At 46.6% G+C, this 16,012-nt stretch overlaps 1 protein-coding gene across 2 annotated transcripts; it reads right to left on the reverse strand.

The window, feature by feature from the left end:
• Positions 1-699: 699 nt before the first annotated feature.
• Positions 700-14,299, reverse strand: LOC308472905 (solute carrier family 22 member 7-like). Of its 2 annotated transcripts, none has more exons than XM_080998166.1 (10): positions 13,602-14,279; positions 12,997-13,100; positions 9,937-10,091; positions 8,895-9,063; positions 8,127-8,250; positions 7,166-7,272; positions 5,869-6,083; positions 5,083-5,191; positions 3,086-3,292; positions 700-1,089 (listed from the first exon to the last, which is right to left on the reverse strand). In XM_080998166.1, the coding sequence occupies exons 1-10, from the start codon at positions 13,977-13,979 to the stop codon at positions 888-890; spliced, it is 1,770 nt and encodes a 589-aa protein (XP_080854292.1). In that variant the 5' UTR covers positions 13,980-14,279; the 3' UTR covers positions 700-887. The 2 variants fall into 2 exon arrangements, with proteins under 2 accessions (XP_080854292.1, XP_080854293.1); XM_080998167.1 differs by lacking the exon at positions 700-1,089 and adding an exon at positions 1,096-1,235 and having other exon boundaries at positions 13,602-14,299.
• Between the last annotated feature and the right edge of the window lie 1,713 nt (positions 14,300-16,012).

A 16,012-nucleotide genomic window follows, 5' to 3' on the forward strand; every position in this document is an offset into this window, starting at 1 on the left:
TACTCAGGCAACTTTCCTTGCCGGGCTGGCACTGTGGTCTAAACCACTGAGCCTCTTGGGCTTGCCGATCAGAAGATCGGTGGTTTGAATCCCCACGATGGGGTGAGCTCCCATTGCTCGGTCCCAGCTCCTGCCAACCTAGCAGTTCGAAAGCACGCCAAAAAGTGCAAGGAGATAAATAGGTACCGCTCCGGCGGGAAGGTAAAAAGCGTTTCCATGCGCTGCTCTGGTTTTGGTGTTCCGTTGCACCAGAAGCGGCTTAGTCATGCTGGCCTCATGACCCGGAAAAAACTGTCTGCGGACAAACACTGGCTCCCTTGGCCTTTAAAGCGAGATGAGCGCCGCAACCCCAGAGTCGTCTGCGACTGGACTTAACTGTCAGGGGTCCTTTACCTTTACCTTTACCTTTTTTTAAGGCTAAGACTAGCACTTTTAATTGTGATAAATGGAAAGTGAACTTCTTTCAATGTGATTTTTTAAAAATAGCACTAACACATAATATTTACATCTATCTGGACTACGAAAAACAGCCAAAGCTCCCAAAAGAGGTAAACCTACAAATCTCGTAAGTTATCGCGGAGTCCAAGCATAGCGAAAAGGGCAGCAAATGAGGAGGAAGACTTGGGAGTCAGTGCTTCTAAATTTATTGGGGATTTTACCCTCTTCCTGTTCACAAACACACACACAATCACACCTGTCTAGCAGGCACAATATATCCCAAACGCTTTATTTCATCACACATGTCGGCAAATAGGGTAAGTGTATCAGATTCGGCCCTCTCTGAAAGCTGAAAACAAACTAAAATGTCATACGGTGGCATTTAACTTCACGACAGTGTTATCCTCTTATTGGCTTTCAGCTCCAATTAACACCCAGTTCCCATTATATCAGACTTTTTCCGAGCATCCAGCAGCGTCCATTCCGTTGGCCAGCAATGTCTGATTACAGTGTTGTTTCCCGTTGCACTCAGTGCTGGCTTCCTGTTGCTGAGAGAGGGGAGCATCTGTGCCAGTTTGACTCATCAGCCCAAGAGGGATTGCTCCATCCATGCCTTGTCCGTGTACTTGGGTTCCCAATGCCTTTTTGTTTCTGAAGACAAGCGAGAGAGATGATGGAATAAAGCTCTGCTCTGGTCCCTGAGGTCTGAAGGCTCTAAGATCTCACAAGTACGCCTCTATCTCTTTAGCCTCCCGCACAGATTTGTCGTGCTTGCTCACTTATGGCAGAGGGGATATCTGAATATTCAACATCAAATGCGAATTAGGTATTCTGATTAGGAAATACCTTATGGACATATTAATGGCTAGGGGCTGCTGCCCCTGCTCACTCTGCCTGCCAAGCTCCTTCCTCCCACCTCCCTTTGCACCTCAACGACTCCATCACCTGTCCCCTCATGGCTATCCAGAGGCTATATATCTCCAGACAGGAATGTTCACACCAGGCAAACCTTTCTGGGGAAATATTTTTCACAAATGAGGCTCTGCAGTCAAGAAGACCCTCTTTCTTGTCACCCCCTGTCTTGCCTTAGATGAAGGAGCACCTGGCAGAGAGACTCTCAAAATGACCTTAATACAGGTTAGTAGAAGGAAAAGCATTCTTCAAGATACCAGGTTTGGTTCCGGGGTGGGGGGGAGTTTTTAATGGTGAGCACCAGTACTTTGAATTGCGTTCAGAAATGTACTTGGGCTGCATGAATACCGTGCATTTAAAGAACAGTCCCCCTGCCCCCCCAAGAATCCTGGGAGCTGTATTCAGGTAGGTAGCCGTGTTGGTCTGACACAGTCGAAATACAGTGGTACCTTGGGTTAAGTCCTTAATTCGTTCCGGAGGTCCGTTCTTAACCTGAAACTGTTCTTAACCTTAAGCACCACTTTAGCTAATGGGGCCTCCTGCTGCCGCGCCGCCAGAGCACGATTTCTGTTCTCATCCTGAAGCAAAGTTCTTAACCCGAGGTACTATTTCTGGGTTAGCGGAGTCTGTAACCTGAAGCGTATGTAACCTGAAGCGTGTGTAACCTGAAGCATGTGTAACCCGAGGTACCACTGTATATAAAAGTTTTTTTTAAAAAAATGTCCAGTAGCACCTTAGAGACCAACTAAGTTTGTTCTTGGTATAAGCTTTCGTGTGCTTGCACACTTCTTCAGATACGGGAGCTGGGATACTGGGAGCTGTAGTTTATCTTGCACACAGCTCTAATTTAAAGGTAAAGGAAAGGGACCCCTGACCATTAGGTCTAGTCGTGGCGGATTCTGGGGTTGCGGCGCTCATCTCGCTTTATTGGCCGAGGGAGCCAGCATACAGCTTCCGGGTCATGTGGCCAGCATGACTAAGCCGCTTCTGGCGAACCAGAGCAGTGCACGGAAACACCGTTTACCTTCCCGCCGGAGCGGTACCTATTTATCTACTTGCACTTTGACCTGCTTTCGACTGCTAGGTTGGTAGGAGCAGGGACTAAGCAACAGGAACTCACCCCGATGCGGGGATTCGAACCGCCGACTTTCTGATCAGCAGCGTTCTGTGGGTTTAACCCACAGCGCCACACGACCATAAACTACAGTTCCCAGGATTCTTTGAGCGAGGAAATGCCCTTTAAGTATACGGCATAGATGCCGCCTAGATCTACACTTAGGGTTTCCTCCAAATGGCCTGATCACTGAGCGTTCACCCTGCTTCGCTTGCACTAAGCTTCCTTGCAGGTTATAGTCCAACCTATGTTGAGTATTTGTTCTGATTTGTTTGTCTGCAACAATGAGCATCCACCCTGACTTGCTTCTACAGTGTTTATATGTATTCCCATTAATCTTTCTCTCATCCCACCTTTTCCAGTACATTACTTTCCAAATCGCAAAAAGTCCACTGCCATTGTTTTGAAGTCAACTTGTTATGCTAAAATGGCAAAGGACTTTAATCCAGTGTCATGGTGGAAGTCTAAATATTTGACATGCACCAGAATCCCTCCCTCAAAATGTTGACAGTCTGGAGGAACCAGTTTGGGGGGGGGGGACCTGCTGATATCTGACTGCTTCCCTCTTTGAAGTGGAAAGCTTTATTCAAGTGATGTGCCTTGTGTGTCTACGTCACTCACCTCCCATCTTCCACATCTTCGATAGTCTCTGGCAACTGGATGTTGGTTGTCTCTGTTAGCAGAAAGGCCACCGTCCCAGACACCAGTGCCACCACACTGAATATCAAGGGAGGAAGGTATCTCCAGGTGTCATCTAGCAGCATGATCAGAGGAGCTATGGAGCTGGCCAACCGTGCTATGAATGAACAGCAGCCAACACCACTCTGCCTGCAAAGGTAACGCAAAACAATTTCAATTGGAGATAAATCCATCAAACTGTTACACTCCATCCCAGTCTCTGAGCAGTGAGAGGTTCAAGGGGTTCCAGGCACTTTCCCAGAGTTTGGTTTCCTTGGAATGACGGTCAGTGGAGACTGTGATGTCTTTAGGATATATGGCTTTATTTGCACATTTGTACAACCTGAGCCTAAGATGGAGGGGCTGACAGCATTCACACCCCAACAGATCTTGCTTCTTCTTTAGTAACAGCCTTGGATTCCAGCACAAATCAAGCATGGGTCTGTATTTGGTTCTTTTGAAGAAGATTTGGGAAATGTAGCCTCAGAAGAAATCCCCAAAGATTTTGCTTTATGTGGAAGGTGGGTATTTCTAAATTTATCTGGTAGGAAGGAAAGCCTAGAATTAAACATAAAATTTTGATAGATATAAAAGGGAAATGAGGCTTTGCCCTGCCAGATCTGCAACTGTATAATGAGGCAGCTTGTTTGTGTTGGTTAAAAGAATGGATTGTATTGGATAATGCAAATATTTCAGACCTGGAAGGCCATGATTTTAAATTTGGCTGGCATGCATGTCTTTGGTATGGGGAAGCTAAAATTTATAAGAGTTTTATGAACAGAGTTTGGGATAAATATAAAAATTTGCTAGAAAGAAAAACACCCTTATGGTTATTCCCTATTGAAAAATTTCAATTAAGAGAGTTAATATGGATAGACAATGGGTGGCATACAGGGATTTGCTGGAATTTACAGGGAGGGAATCCAGACTGAAACCTATGGAAAACTTAAGGAGCCAAGTTACAGATTACATCATCATCAGGTACATGATATGTTCAAGTTAGACAAAAAAAAAGAGGGGTTTTTGGACCAAAGCTCACAATTTGAAAAAGAACTATTACAAAAAAGGATAAACCTTTGTCTAGAATGTATAATCTTCTATTAGAATGGGGGGGGGGGGAGACGAGCTAGTCAAAGCTTCAATGACACACTGGACAATGGATATAGGACACATTATAGATTTAAACCACTGGGAGAAACTCTGGAAAAGTGATTTGAAATTTACTGCATGTTACACACTGAAACTATGGAATGATTCATAGATGGTACCTAACTCTGAGCAGGTTGGCTAAGATGTATAAAGTACAATCCGATATGTGTTGGAAATGTAAAGAAAGGGAGGGGACCTTTTTCATATGTGGTGGACATGTAAAAAGGTAAAAGAATATTGGGGAATGATTTATAATGAGTTGAAAAAAATGTTTAAAATTACTTTCCCCAAAAGACCAGAGTCCTTTTTCTTGGAAATAGCCCTGAGAGAAATTCCTAGGTGTCAGAAAAGCCTATATATGTATGCAAAAACAGCAGCCCGAGTTTCGTTAGCCCCAAAATGGAAAATGAGCGAGGTCCCAGAAAAAGAGGATTGGCAACTTAAGATGTTAGAATATGCAGAACTTGCAGATTTAACACATGGAATAAGGGAGCAAGAAGAACATATACTTAAAGAGAAGCGGAAAACATTTATTGAATATGTGGAAAATAATTGTACACAACTGAAAATGCTGGCAGCATTAAGATAAATTCAACACAGCGTAATTAATGTTTGAATGGTGTAAAAATGCAACACTGACTTGAATGGTTATAGTATTAGAAATGCAGGAATGGGAGAGATAGAAAATGAACCATGGGAAGACAAGAAGGGAAGTCACTGGATATCAATAAGTTTGTAAAAAGCAACAACAACCACCCCCAGTGGGTCTGATTGGAGCCCAAGCCACTTACCTGACCACCGTTGGGAAAAGTTCAGCTGTGTAGAGGAAGACGGTGGTGAAAGAGGCTTCAGAGAAACCCTTGCCCAAGATGGCCACTGCCGATCGGAGATGCCCATGCTCTGAGGGAGGAAGAAACAGCAGGCATGAAGATTTAAGGGCATACTGGAAATGTAGGTTTATGCAACACTCTGATGCTCTGGCAACAGATCCACCTTTAAGTAAATAAAAGACTTTTCGTAGCTAGGGAAATGTACCAAAAGGTGTAGGATAAGGGTAAATGGATGGGAAGATTAATAATAATAATAATAATAATAATAATAATTTATTATTTGTATCCTGCCCATCTGGCTGGGTTTCCCCAGCCACTCTGGGCGGCTCCCAATCGAATATAAAAAACACAATACAGCATTAAACATTAAAAACTTCCCTAAACAGGGCTGCCTTCAGTTGTCTTTTAAAAGTAGGATAGTTGCTTATTTCCTTGACATTTGGTGGGAGGGCGTTCCACAGGGCGGGTGCCACTACTGAGAAGGCCCTCTGCCTGGTTCCCTGTATCCTCACTTCTCGCAGTGAGGGAACCGCCAGAAGGCCCTCGGCGCTGGATCTCAGTGTTAAACCGGGATGAATGTGCAAAAAAAGAGTACAACCTCCGCGTAATCTTTGTGCAAAGAAATCAAGGATGGCTCCTCAACGTCTTCTGAAGGAGCCCCAGGAGGCAAGTGATGCTGCTGCAGCTCACGTAATGACTAGGAGGATGCTCAGTGATGCTGTAGAACCAGCCAGATGAGCCTCTCACCTGCAGGGATGGCTGCATTCAAAGCAATCATGCCTCCTGTTCCAATCAGAGTCCATGCCTGACAATGCCTGCGGCCGATGCGGTCCAAGACAACATACACACTGACTTTGGCAGGGATCTCAATGGCCCCAAAGATAAAATGTGTCACGTACGGATCCAAGCTGAAACCGCTGATGTTTAGACTGATGCCGTAATAGGTGAACGCTACACCAAACCTGCAAGGAAAAGAGAGACGACTTAGGTTCAGCAGCTAGGAATATCAGGATCAGCCCTTGCAAGCCAAAGTTGACAAGTGGATGGGCAATCGCGTGATGATATTACGGCATCACGTGATTGACAGGTGTCCTGCCCACCAGTCCAAATCTTGCTCAGTTTGTGTGTGTGAACGAACTCCCTGCGGGACTCAGCAGAGTCGCTCTCCCTCGCATCAGTCAATGTGTGAGTGCAGAGGAGAGGGAGAGACCCTGATTAGTGCTGGGCTCAGGTACACAGAGTTCCCTTGTGCATCTGTCCATTGCTAGTTGATGTGTAGAGAGAGCAATCCTGTCTAGTGCTGGGTTATTGCTTTGGGCAATGCCCCCAAACACCAAAACAAATAAGGTGAGTGCAGCAGTTCAGAGCCCAATTTCCCCTAATTTATCAGATTTATGCGACTTTATGGGGAGGGGGAGGACCGGAATTGATGTTGTTTGAGGGTAATACTACCTGGGCTACGCAAATGAAATGGAATTGCAAACAGTGGAAAACGTACGCAATAAACTCCAGTCCAAAACTTGTTAGTTTCTCCAGGCTCACTGCTCAGGTATGTGTGTGTGTTTGTGTTTTCGTGTGCAGGGGAAAGACCAGTTCCATTGGGGCTGTAAAGTTCCAGAGAGTCAGGATTGCACAAAGCCACCAACTATGTCAACAGTCATTTGGAATTACTCATTCCCAGTTGAGGTAGCATTACAAAGCGAGATGACATCTGAAGGAACCGTGCGCCATTTGTGGTGGGAGTTTCATAAATCACCGCAAACTAGCATTTGGAAAATATATGTTGACACCGGAGAAAGCACAGCAATACGATGGTTTGCATTCCTCCTTTGATGTAAAATATTGCACACTCGCCCAAGGAAGACAATAAACATCTAATCTGACTTCCAAAAAAAAAACCAACATAGGAAAGCCTGTCTACAGATAATGTTACTCTGCAGCTTAATTCCCACCACAATTAACTGCAACGCCTTCCAAGAAAGAAAACTGGCTCCATCTCTTTCAAAGTCGGGAAATAAGCACAGTCATCAGTTTTTGTTAATACCATACGATGACAGAACACAAGGTGGTCTTCCTCAGCTTGGGAGTCTTCACCAGGTGCCAGTAGAAATAGGTCCTTGACTCCTCTATGTTCAGTGTCCTCCGCAGGACCTACATTCACCGCAAAGGAAGAGGGAAAATACCCCTCAGTGCTGTTTTGCAAAGGCTAGATCCCATCATGACATCAGAGAGGAACTCATTCTCCTAGGATGGAGGCAGGGGGTTGGACTAGACCCTTTGGGTCCCTTCCAACTCTACAATTCTATGATTCTATGATTATGTAGCCAAGATGGTACCATCTGTGCACATGAGGGAGATTGTCAGCATGCTTCAGAGAACCCCCAAAGCCTACAGAAGCATGAAAAATAAATTTTGAGGGAGGGATCCCAAACTGAGCCATATTACGGAGTTTTGAGCATTTGACGGGTACAGAAGGCTAGCTGTGGGAGCTTAGGAAGACTCCTTACGCTGAGTCAGGTCATTGGTCCACCTAGGTGGTGGAAGGGTCAAGTTGTTGTTGGTTGAACCTGTTTATATGATTTTGTAATTTGGTGTGTCGCTTTTCGCTCTTTGTTTTTATGGCTTGGTTCCCAGCTCTAGGACTGGAAACACTCAATGAAGAGCGGGCTATAAATACTGTGTATAAATATATACAAATTGACTAGCATCGCCTACACAAGCAGGCTTCAGCTCTCCAGGGTCTCAGCCTGACCTGGAGAGGTCGGGGATTGAACCTGGAGCCTTGTTGCATGGTAGGCAAGTGCTCTACCACTGAGCCACCTATTGGAGGGCAAGCATGGAAGACAGGAAAAGAGAGATAACAGAGTACTAGATTGGCTGGCTTGTTGGAACCCTGAGCAGGAACCCTCCACACCACATCATTTTGTTGCGGGTCTTACTCGTTGTGGTTGTTTTCTAGAGGTCCATCACTGCACCTGAGGTGCTGCAAGACCCCTTGCACTCACGTCTGGAGTTATCTTGGAGTCAAACTCTTTCTTGCCATTGACTTTGGCACATCTGGAAAGATAGCCATGCGCTGCCTCCACCTCCTTCTTTGTCAAGAGCCACCGGGCAGATTCTGGGAGCCACCTGGCAAGGGACAAACAAGGCATTTTGTAGATCAAGTGGGGTTGCTGCATCTGGGATTGCTGCAGATGAGGAAAACATCATCTCTATGCACACACTCCTGCCCCTGTGAGCTCCTGCGAGCAGTCAAGGCAAGATAGGGTGAGTGGCATTGACACTTTGGTTCTCAAAGTTACCAGGAAGAAGAGGTAAAGAGTACAAGAAAGAAGAACCTAGGGAAGTTGAAGAAAGGACATAGCTGACAAGATGTGGTTGAGTGTGCAGGAAACCTTTCAAAGTCCTTGGTGAATATTAGGGTTTGGAGGATGAAGTGTAGGTAGGTTCCCATGAGGCAAGATGCAGTGATAACAGCAAGAACCTTAATTGAACTACATAACTGAGAAACAGGGGCAAAGCAACTGCTTATATACATTCCTGAAAGCCTGGGCCACTCCCACTCCCAACGTGATTGGCTGCCTAAACTTCCAAGCTGTGAATCACGACTAAGAGTTCAAGGGCCAATGGCAGAGGCCCAAATTCTGAATGTTCTGTGACTGGACATCATGTATCGAATCAGAACACAGGAGCTCTGAATCCTTAGTCCAGACTCAAGCTCAGGCAAACCCAGACCACTGGATACATAACAGAGGAGTTCCACAGTCACTCACCACCAAATGACGATGCTGAGGAGGCAGGGAGAGGTGACAGCCAACAGGAGCCAACGCCACGTCCGAATCAGGTAGGCCACAAGCGCCAAAAGCATGTACCCAAGAGACCAGGAAATGCCGCTGATGGTGCCGCAGAAGGTGCGATGCTTGACGTCAGTCCATTCTACAGCTGGAAGTTAATATACAGCAGCAGCTCTCAACGTTTGGACTCAGTTCACCTTCAACACAATCACGGTCAACCCCATAAACTCTAGCTGCAACGACTCAGCAGCCAAAGCTGCACTCCCTGCTCAACATTAGGGTGGGGCAAGAGGAGCAAAGCCACCCTACTCCCTCCCTATGATCAAAGACCCTTCCATATTTCAAATCCATGGTGGAAATTGCCACCCACGGGATGCTATCCTGATCAGATGCAACAGATTGCAGAGGGTGGGGACAGAAGTTTGCTGCAGCTAGTACAGTCATACCTCGGGTTACAGACGCTTTGGGCTGCGTGATTTCGGGTTGTGCACCACACCAAACCCAGAAGTACTGGAACAGGTTACTGCCAGGTTTCGGTGCTTGCACATGGGCAGAAGCGCTAAATCGCACTTTGCGCATGCACAGAAGCGCCAAATCACAGCCCACGCATGCGCAAATGCGCAGGTCACAGGTTGCAAATGCTGTGGGTTGCGAACGTGCCTCCCGCACGGATCACGTTCGCAACCCGAGCATCCACTGTAATCTTCGCAAAAGGAAGACAGCCATAAAGCAACCTTTCTAAGAGTGGTTTGACCATTGATCCCTCTCCAGAGGGAACTCTAGCTCTGTGAGGGGAACAGGGCTTTCCTAGCAACTCTCAGCAAAAGCTACATTTCCCAGGATTCTGTAGGAGAAGCTAAGGCTGTTTCAAATGCTGTGGTACTTGCTTTAAACGTAAGGTTTAGATGGGGCCAGAGAGAAATAGGGTGCCCACGATCACTATTCCCATCTGCAGTGTCAACATACGGAGGCATCCGGCCTGAAATGGAAAGAAATCGCCTCTCATCTCGGAACCTCTCACCTAATATCAAGGAGATGATGGACACGCCTGTGAGTCCCATCCCACAGAGCGACCTCATGATGATGAACATCAGGTAAGACTCTGAAAACGCAGCCAGGGCCCCAAAGAACATCGTGGAAAGGAAAGACAGCAGAAGCATCCGCCTCCGGCCAAACCTAGGAAGCCAAAAGTAAACCAGCAGCACCTGTTTCCGTTCCAGTCAGAATGCCAGAAGAATTGCCTTGCCAGGTAAGGCCGCCGCAGCCTGCACATCTCTCCAATGTCATTCACAGCATCTAAGCTTGCCTTCGTCTAGCACAGGGGTTGACATCCTTCCTAGGCCCATGGATACCTTTGTGTTTCTGGGGAAGTGGCACGAGTGCTTCCCCTTCTTGCTTACCTCCCCTTCTTGAAATGAGCTCACCCCCCACCCAGAAAGACAGGGGGAGAAATGACTAGGGCCATCATTTGCTAGAGGGATTTCCTTATATGTGTTGAGAACATAAGGGGCAAAAGAAGCCAATGCTTCCTTGCTGTCTTTTGAGCATTAATATCTCACTCGCTCCATCCTTCTCAATACAAGCTAACAGTGACTTCTTGTGGATAAATGAGCGCATCGCAAGTCATCCGAAATGGTTTATCTCACAAAGAACCAGGAAGATTTCCCCCAGTTTGCCGTAGCTGGTAAACTTTGTTTAAAAAGTCATAATAAATAACAAGATGAAATACAAAAGAATAATAATTGAAAGATGATCCAAAAAGAACTCCCTTAAGAGAATCAAGTCTTTTTGTCTTAAGACAGTCTTCAAAAGAATCTCCCCGCCCCCCATTTTTTAAAAAATAACTCCAGTAGCACCTTAAAGACCAACTAAGTATAAGCTTTCTAGGTATGAGCTTTTGTGTGTATACACACTTCTTCAGATACTCTGAAGCAGAGGCCGCTACAACATATTCCTAGAGTGGCTTCAGAACCAATCCCTCTCCCCAGGGACTCTGGGAATTATATCTCTGTGAGGGGAAGAGGGATCCTAACAACCCTCTCGGCACCCTTAACAAACTACATTTCCCAGGATTCTTTGGGGGAAGAGCGGGAACAACTATTGCTGGAAGACAAATGTACAATGTCATGCATGCTGCAGTTTTTGTTACCTTTTTCATGTTGGTCCCACTGCTGTTTCTTGATAGAGAGGATTTGAGCTTTTCGAAATAGTACAAAAAACCTACAAAACCCATAGATAAAGATGATGGCGAGAGGAGGGTGCCTCAATGCCTCCTTTGTACATGATTACATAAGAAGAGTCTTGTCCGAGGCCTATCTTACCCACTCCTGTTGCCCACAGGGCTCATCCCACAAACAGGCTCTGAGCACAGGAGTCCTCTCAGATCGTTTCTACACTTTAATCCTGGCTGCAGGATCAAATGATCATGGCTAGCAGCCATTAACACCACTTTCAATTCTCTGAAGAAATAGGAGATGGTACTAGGGCTTTTTCCTCAGCCAGAACTCACTAGAATTCAGTTCCGGCGCCTCTCAAGTGGGCGCCATTGGAATTATAAGAGAATGAGGGAGGCGTTCATGGAGAGTTCCTGCATCTCTGGAAAAAATAGCGTTATTAATGGCCTCTAGTCAGCTTTAGCTCTTTTATTCAGTGCACGCTGCGCACTGAACTGCAGCAACAATCAATGTGCATTGATTTTTAGCACAGTAATATATATATATCTCCAACATGCATTGATTTCTACTTCCTGTCTGCCCCCTCCTGTCTCCCTTTAATACGATGGTCAGGACCTAATCAAGGGGTTCTAAGGCTCCATCCAGCACCAGCGAAAGTGTGCAAATGAGTTTTCCAGAGTTCCACTCCTGGCCTGACTCCACAGATTATGCTGGAAGATCATAGTCTTCTTTCTTCATGGAGCAAGGGCAGAGGCATTCTCATTAATATTTTTTTCAAAATGGCACTTTGATTTCTCAGAGTCGGTCCTTCTTGGTGGAAAGGTGGACCGGAGTCATGCCTTGGTCCAGCGATTGTGGTAGTATCTGGAGCCAGCCTGGGTAGGGACATCACCCGACCCACTGAGAGAGCTCATTAGCATAGCCCTGGGCACAAACTTCAAAAAAAATGAAAGGAGAGATCTGGCTTAACTCCAGGAGGTGAGACAACCAGGGGAAACCTTTCTTTTGGAGGAGCGAACCGGAGTTATTAGCATGTTTGTAATGGAAGAAATGGGATTAATTGAAAGAAATATCGATTTTGAGTGGGATTGGCGTAGGAAATGAATTAGGAGGGGGAAGAAACTGAGTGGGAACTAGATCTGCAAAGAGACAGTATTTTTATTTAGATGTATGGCAGAGGTGTTCAGGGGCTGATTGCATCAAAAGAAGTGGAGTTCTGAACAGCAATCAGGGGCACCATGATGTCTTCCCCGCCATACATCCCAGTGCCCACCAAGTTTTCTTCCAATTGAGGTGGGTTTAGGATTATTCCCGTGGAGGGTTGATAGGAAAAGGTTGTCTGTTTCGGGGGGTGGGGTGAGGAGGGAAGTAGTTGTCCAAGGTTGTACAGTTTGAAAATTCATATACGTCTTTGTAATTAAAGATTTATCTACCTAAGACTTGGCAGTGAGACAGGTGAGGCAGAGATGGGCAAAAAGTGGATCAGAGATGTACTGGCAACTCTCAGAACACTTGCAGCAGATCAGCAAATATCCTCATTTGTTTAAGAATAGCAACAATAAATAATCTCCACACACCCCCGGGCAAAAACCCCACACATCTAAGTTAGGCTCCAAGTTGAAGAAAGCTTTGAGTGAAAACCAGAAGTTGATTTTTGTGTGGGAAAGGACTGTGGTCCTTCAGGCCTGATACTGAAAACAAAATATTGGGTTGAGCATGTGCCCAGAGGCAACATATTCCTCGATTCCAATAATTATGCTGCTTTTTACCCTGACCCACCCCAACAAACCACCTGGCTGCTGTTGGTGGACTTCGAGATAATAATAATAAAAAAGAACCACAGTAGATCCCACACGCCAGAAGTCTGTCTGCCCATGCACCAAAGACCAAAAGTAAACTCTACTCACCTGTCAGACAAGTAGCCAAAAAGTACAGACCCCAAAGTAACACCAATGAAGAAAAAGGTAGCAATTGCCTGGTTCATGCCTTTCTTCTCACACACCAGATCCCACTGGAAAGAAGTATCATGGATTGTAATTAAGGTGGCCCAGATTCAAAACAGGAATAGCTGGGCAGAAGAGGGGATTTCAGCTGGAGTAGTTTGCATGAGAAGCCAACCAAGCCCAAAGAGTGCTCTCTAATGGTTCCTCATAAACAACTTGGATGACAAAACAAATTGGGGGGTGCTCATCCAATTTGCAGATGGCACCAAACTGGGAGGGGTGGCTAATGCTGCAGAGGGCAGAATCAGGATTCAAGATGACCTTAACAGATTGGAGAACAGGGCCCAAGCTAACAAAATGTCAGGTTTTACTGGCTGCACAAATTTAAAATGGAGGACACCTGGCTGACATGTGAAAAGGGGGTCTTAGTAAACCACAAGCTTAACACAAGTCAACAGTGTGATGCAGCAGCAAAAAAAAGCTAATGCTATTTCAGGCTGCATCACAGGGGCTCGTCCTCTTTCTCACCCGGATCCTTTCATTGCAATAGACGTACAACAAAAGCTTACCTCAGTGGCCGTGGTTGATGCATATTGTGAGGAGTCGTAGACCCAGCCATGCTGGCAGCTCAGGATTGATGAGGCGTTGTCCAGCTCCCAGGAAGAATTTGTCAGCAACTGAAGCTGTGGCCTAGAAAACATCTTGCAGGGGCTCAGTATCCCGTCAGGCTCTCTTGGGAGGCCAATGGAGAAGACCTCATCCTGGCTGAGATTGGAAGTGCCAGCAAAGGCTGGAAGCGCACAGTGGTGAGATGGAGAGGCAGAGATGAAATTGTGGAGCAAGAAGTGCATGGGGATCATCAGTCTGGGAATGCAAAGCATCAAGAAGACCAGGATCTGGTATCTCCCAAAGCCATCCACCTCCCGGAGGGCATCCTCAAACATCATCGTGCTAGGGAGGGAGGTTTGGTACAGAGCAAACGCCTGTGCACTGTACAAACAGACCGAGCGACTGGGGAGAAGCTCCAGCCATTTAGCAATTAAGTACCTTAGCGAAGCAAGTTTAACATGGCAGTTTCACAGAAAAACAAGTGGCCTTACAAGACCGAACCCTATCAAGTCATGTGGTTCAGGAGAGACAATCCCTTAATGGCGAGCTCACAAGAGCGGTATTGTATTCTTTTCAGCTTCTTGGAGGAAAATATAGAGCCCAAGGCAGACAGAAGCGAGGAATCTAACCTCTTGAACTGATAAGCAGCTCTTGAAATAACTGGATCCAGCCTATATTCCTGGTTGGAGAGTTAATGTAGTACCAGTAAGAACTATTATAAGTGCCTATGCACCAACACTGGATGCCGATGAAGAGGTTAAAGAAAATTTTTACTCTCAGCTGGATACCATCCTATCAGAGACAAAAGAGATTTAAAGCCTGTCTCAAGGCAAATCTAAAAAAAAAAATGTAGTATAAACACCAACAATTGGGAAACACTGGCCTGCAAGCGCTCCAATTGGAGAACAGCCTTTTCCAAAGGTGTCATGGGCTTTGAAGACACTTGAACTCAGGACGCAAGGGAGAAACATGCTGGGAGGCAGTGGCGTAGCGTGGGGGGTGCCAGGGGGGCCGGCCGCACCGGGCGCAACATGGGCGGGGGCGCGCTCGCACTAGCAGCTCTCTGCCCCTACTAAAATCCACGGGTTAGGGAGCCCGCGCTCGCTCGGCTTGGCGAGGAGGTCGCGGAAGGGGGAGAGCGAAGCCTTCTGCCGCGGGCAAAAAAAGGAGAGGAAGCCGGGTGGGCGGGCGGGCGGGCTGGCTGGCGGGGGTCTGGCTGCGCCTGCTGCTGCCGGTGCAGGGCAAGGCAAGCAGAGCGAGGAGGAGAGAGAGGGGAAGGGGGGGGAAGCAGCTAGGAAACGCTGCGGTGTGGAGGAGGAATCAATTAAGGAGAGAAAGCGAAAAGCCTTGGAGAAAGGGAAAAAAGGAAAGAAAAGAGGCAGCTCCAGGAGAGCGCGGGGGAAAGAGAAGCCTCGCTGCTGCTGCTGCTGCTGCTTGGGAGAGTAAATTACTGTACTTGCCTTGCCCCGGGTTAGGGGGCGCAAATTACTTGCCTTGCCCCGGGTGCTGATAACCCACGCTACGCCGCTGCTGGGAGGAAGGCACACTTGGCAAATCCAAACCATGATCAACTCCCACCTGAAAACCAATGTCGTGTGGATCCAGAATTGGCCTCCACAGTCACTTACAGACTCATTGTTAAAATCGTGTTTATGGAAGACAATCTTACTTGGCTATGAGTGATCGCCGAAGAAGAAACAGGAAGAGAGCAAAAGTGTTCAGATGGCGTGGGCATGGGCAGCTGTTGTTGTTGTTACTGGTTTATAAAGGTAAAGATAAAGGTACCCCTGACCGTTACGTCCAGTCACGGACGACTCTGGGGTTGCGGCGCTCATCTCGCTCTATAGGCTGAGGGAGCCAGCGTTTGTCCGCAGACAGCTTCCAGGTCATGTGGATTAAGCAGTCTACAGTGGTACCTCGGGTTAAGTACTTAATTCGTTCCGGAGGTCCGTACTTAACCTGAAACTGTTCTTAACCTGAAGCACCACTTTAGTTAATGGGGACTCCTGCTGCCGCCGCGCTGCCGCAGCACAATTTCTGTTCTCATCCTGAAGCAAAGTTCTTAACCTGAAGCACTATTTCTGGGTTAGAGGAGTCTGTAACCTGAAGCGTATGTAACCTGAGGTACCACTGTATATGTGTGTGTTTTTCCTAATTAAATAAAAGCCAGCCTTCTCACAGAGTCAAACATTGTTAATGTCAAAAAAGGAACTGCAACAAAATGTTGCTGAGTTTTCCCCAACCAGAGTTCCACCCGCTCCATTATATTCCTGCAGCTTTCCTCCTCGCCTCCCAACAGTCAGTCAGCACCCCATGTTCTCACTGGTATTTTTGCCCACTTTTTAAAATAAAAAACCCCATGGGCATACCT

The sequence above is a fragment of the Podarcis pityusensis genome (genome assembly GCF_964106645.2).
Source record: "Podarcis pityusensis genome assembly, chromosome: 3".
Taxonomy (NCBI): Eukaryota; Metazoa; Chordata; class Lepidosauria; order Squamata; family Lacertidae; genus Podarcis; species Podarcis pityusensis.

Coding starts and splice junctions, on each gene's coding strand:
- LOC308472905 (XM_080998166.1), bottom strand. CDS start 13,979: ATGATGTTTGAGGATGCCCTCCGGGAGGTGGATGGCTTTGGGAGATAC. Junction 13,101..13,601: donor CATCAACCACGGCCACTGAG/GTAAGCTTTTGT, acceptor ACTTCTTTCCAG/TGGGATCTGGTGTGTGAGAA. Junction 9,064..9,936: donor CATCATCTCCTTGATATTAG/GTGAGAGGTTCC, acceptor ATTAACTTCCAG/CTGTAGAATGGACTGACGTC.